Source organism: Lolium rigidum, chromosome 7 (assembly GCF_022539505.1).
Source record: "Lolium rigidum isolate FL_2022 chromosome 7, APGP_CSIRO_Lrig_0.1, whole genome shotgun sequence".
Lineage (NCBI taxonomy): Eukaryota > Viridiplantae > Streptophyta > Magnoliopsida > Poales > Poaceae > Lolium > Lolium rigidum.
The window spans coordinates 235,009,575-235,012,983 of record NC_061514.1 but is presented as its reverse complement, the minus strand read 5'-3'; the positions used below and the strand labels follow the sequence as shown (position 1 = coordinate 235,012,983).

The 3,409-nt window shown below is 39.7% G+C and overlaps 1 protein-coding gene across 2 annotated transcripts; it reads left to right on the top strand.

Moving 5' to 3' along the window:
* Window positions 1–309: 309 nt before the first annotated feature.
* Window positions 310–3,057, top strand: LOC124678265. Of its 2 annotated transcripts, XM_047214182.1 has the most exons (4): window positions 310–363; window positions 1,621–1,711; window positions 1,794–2,061; window positions 2,604–3,057. In XM_047214182.1, exons 2-4 carry the CDS (start codon window positions 1,628–1,630, stop codon window positions 2,750–2,752), a joined length of 501 nt encoding a protein of 166 aa, XP_047070138.1. In that variant the 5' UTR covers window positions 310–363; window positions 1,621–1,627; the 3' UTR covers window positions 2,753–3,057. The 2 variants fall into 2 exon arrangements, with proteins under 2 accessions (XP_047070138.1, XP_047070137.1); XM_047214181.1 differs by lacking the exon at window positions 310–363 and having other exon boundaries at window positions 1,530–1,711.
* The last annotated feature ends 352 nt before the right edge of the window (window positions 3,058–3,409 follow it).

Below are 3,409 nucleotides of genomic sequence, written 5' to 3'. Positions count from 1 at the left end.
TTAAAATCATGCTTATGTTTTATTAGTTATTTCTTGTTCAAATATGATTAATATACATATTACAAATCCTTCAAATAAGATAATTTTTATTTTAGAAAATAGTTGACATAGCATAAATGTTCATACTAGAAAATTTAATTAAAATAAATGTATTATTTGAAAATTCGTTTTACATAACATTGAAAAAATAAAACACAAAAGAAAAATGAAACAATAAAACAGAAAAAAGTAAACAGAAAATACCCATTAGTTGGGCCGGCCCATGTAGAAGCGCTGCAGGCGGGGCGCAATCCTTACTCGCTGCTTCCGCGAGGGGACGGAGGCGCGGTGCCTCCCGCGACGACGACGGCCGCCTTCTCTCCGGTAAGCTCTCCATCCGCTCTCGTTCGACGATGGCGCCCGGACTCCATCACCCCGCCTCCCCCACCCTCTCCCTACTGCTCTGCCGCCCCGACGGCGGAGGCTCCCTCCGTCTCCCTCTTCCCCTGCTCCCCGGATTCCTTTGCTCAGACAGAGAAGAGGCAGAGGGGGAAGCCCTCCCCACTGCCTCCTGAGGATGGTAGTTGTGCAACACATTGATTCAGTGCATAGAACTGAACTTGCATAACAATTTCTTGCCTGAAATATGCCTGGCAATCTCATAGGTCTATTGGATGGAAAAATCGCATGATGTAAATCCTAGAGGTTTACTCCTCTCCTGAGGATGGTAATTGTGCAGCGCATTGATTCAGTGCATAGAACTGAACTTGGATAACAATTTCTTGCCTGAAAAATATGCATGGCAGTCTATTGGATGGAAGAATCACATGATGTAAAGCCTAGAGGTTTACTACCAGTACAGACCAATCCGCTTAAGCAGTAGATAGCTTCAATCCCTTCCCTAGGTTCTGTGATTTGTGGTTCTCTGTTGCCTTTGCTAAAAAAAACATTAGGGGTATCATAAGTCATGACTGGAAATCTGCATTCTGCAATGAGTTGAGCTTACTTCCATATTAGAGCTTTGATTAGTTAACTTGACTGAATTGACTATGGTCATGCATTTAGCCTCATGCCCTCTGTTAAGGATATTTGTAAAAATTAAGTGTTCGTATAAATTCTACTGCAAATATGACTTGCACAACAGAAGAAGGTGACACATGCGCACAACCACAACATCACGAAACCTTGTGGTGCCAGTGATTTTGATTCAGATATTCACTCGAGGGCTGACCTTTCTTGCTGCCATTGTGATTGGCCGATATGCTTGAACTTCTTTACAGTCTATTGCAACGTTGATACTTGTATTTTCTTTTGTGTACTTTTGATATATTTCTTTTACTAAGATAAATGCAATTCATCCTATGTTTCGATAATTTGTACTGGGAACTAACACCAGAATTATAAATAGGAAAACAGGAACACAACTGGTCGATACTAGATCCGTTTATGAGGGAAGGTCTCATAATTTTGTGCATTTAGTGTTTGTATTTTGTTGCTTCTATCGCTTAACTTGGATTGTACTTGAAATTAAACCTTTGAAGATTGTTTTTGGTATTTTCAAATATTAATAATGTACAGTGCACAGATGGTTATATTCTCATTAAGTAATTCAGTATATAAACCAGCTGACATGTTTCGCAGTTTTATCATGGATCCCAACATGAAGCAGCTCCAAGAGGCTCTGGTTGACATAGAAACAGACGCAGAACAACTTCTGCTGGCAAGGCATCAGGTGTAGATATGCTTCTGGCTTGCCTTAATCATGTTAGAAGTTTCTAAATTGATCTGTTTTGATTGGTCTCCGGAATGGTCAGCTAGTGGAGAATGATAGGATGAGGAATGCTAACAGGGAGGCCCTGACAGCCCTCCGGAAAAGAGCCAGGACAACTAAAACTAGCGTGCCATCTCCATTTGAAATCATAATGAAAGAGATGGAAGGAACCTCTCGCAAACAACTAGCAAAGGAGATATGCCCAACTTGTGGAAACCACAACCCCAAAGAACATACCTGGTTAACGTTTCCAGGGTCTGATATTTTTGCTCGTGTTCCACTTCATGTGGCACACACAGTTTTGGATAAAGGTACCTTCTTGGATCTTGATCCGTGCAATCAGATAGATCTGAATTTACTACTGCAGTGGGTTCAGTATATAGTTGGGTAAATGCCCCTACCATCCATTTCAATATTGATGAGGATCATGTTTTAAATTTTGTTCTTGTGTGTTGCTTAATCTGCTAGAGGTTCAATATAATTTATCGTATTTTGCTGAGTTACTTGTTTACCAAAAGTCATCTCGAGAATAATCAACAGTGAATGGGGACTTTCGATAACCTCAACATATGAAGTACTGATCTCGGTTCATGTCTGTGTTCTAAACTTGCATTTTCTTGCTGTCTATTTTAAATGCAAACAGTTAACATGGCTCAGTTACAAAATTTTGCTTAGTCAAATGATTTGTATCAATATGTTGACCCTTGAAATCGTTTTTCTGAACTTTGGAAAAATCAACAAAATAATTTCAAAAGACTGTGGTGCAAAACTGGAACTCCATTTGGTTGAACCCACTGTATTTGCTTGTCAACCCTTCTTGAGTACTGATGATTGTAGTTTCTTAATGCTGCAGATCAAGAACTTGTAGACTACGACACCAAGAAGCTGCAAAGCTTTGTCAAGGAGAAATCATTTGTGATCTCGGAGAAAGGTGCCCTCGCGGACAAAATCAGCCCGGGCATCGTGAAATCCCTCGTCAGCCTTACAGATAAAACTAGTTAGGCACATGTGACAAGGTCAGCGAATCATGTTCACAGTGCTCAGGGACTCTCACATGGCGTGAAATGAAGCTTCTGCTGGGTTCACCAATCGTGCTTGTTAACGAGTCCAATGTTTTACCTGCATCTTGGTTTTGCTGTGCTGTGAGATTACGCTGCTACTGACAAGAAAAGTAAGCAAACTGGAGTCCTGAACCTGTACCTATTTCGAATGAGAATCCAAGTAGTCTGGCTGCAAATTCCTGAATACTAGTTCTGAACCGAACCTGTCTTCCCATATTCAATCTACGGTTTAAGCAGTTAACACTCTGTTTCATATTAGTTGTAGATGATTTAGTCAACTCTGTACACTGTACTAAATCAGCGGGAAGTAATATGAAAAGGAGGATATGAGCAAGAGTACATCTTTTTTCTTTGCACTTTCTTGAGATCCCAAACAATAGTAACAAGAATAGTAATTTTCATACAGTGGATGTTCTAGGATAGAAATTGTACTGTATTCAACAAAAAAATGTGTTTTCCATTAGTAAATCTCCTTGCGACATTGTTTGCTCAAGGAATTACATAACGAGGAACCGGCAATTGAAGTTTACATAACAACACACAAATAATAAAATATCAAGGTTAAATAAGCTACTACTGCAAATGCAATGCAGTAATG

Excerpts from the sequence above, each read along its gene's own strand:
- LOC124678265 (XM_047214181.1), top strand. The coding sequence starts at position 1,550 with ATGTACAGTGCACAGATGGTTATATTCTCATTAAGTAATTCAGTATAT. Across the intron at positions 1,712-1,793 it reads TTCTGCTGGCAAGGCATCAG|CTAGTGGAGAATGATAGGAT; the intron begins GTGTAGATATGC and ends CGGAATGGTCAG. Across the intron at positions 2,062-2,603 it reads ACACACAGTTTTGGATAAAG|ATCAAGAACTTGTAGACTAC; the intron begins GTACCTTCTTGG and ends TTAATGCTGCAG.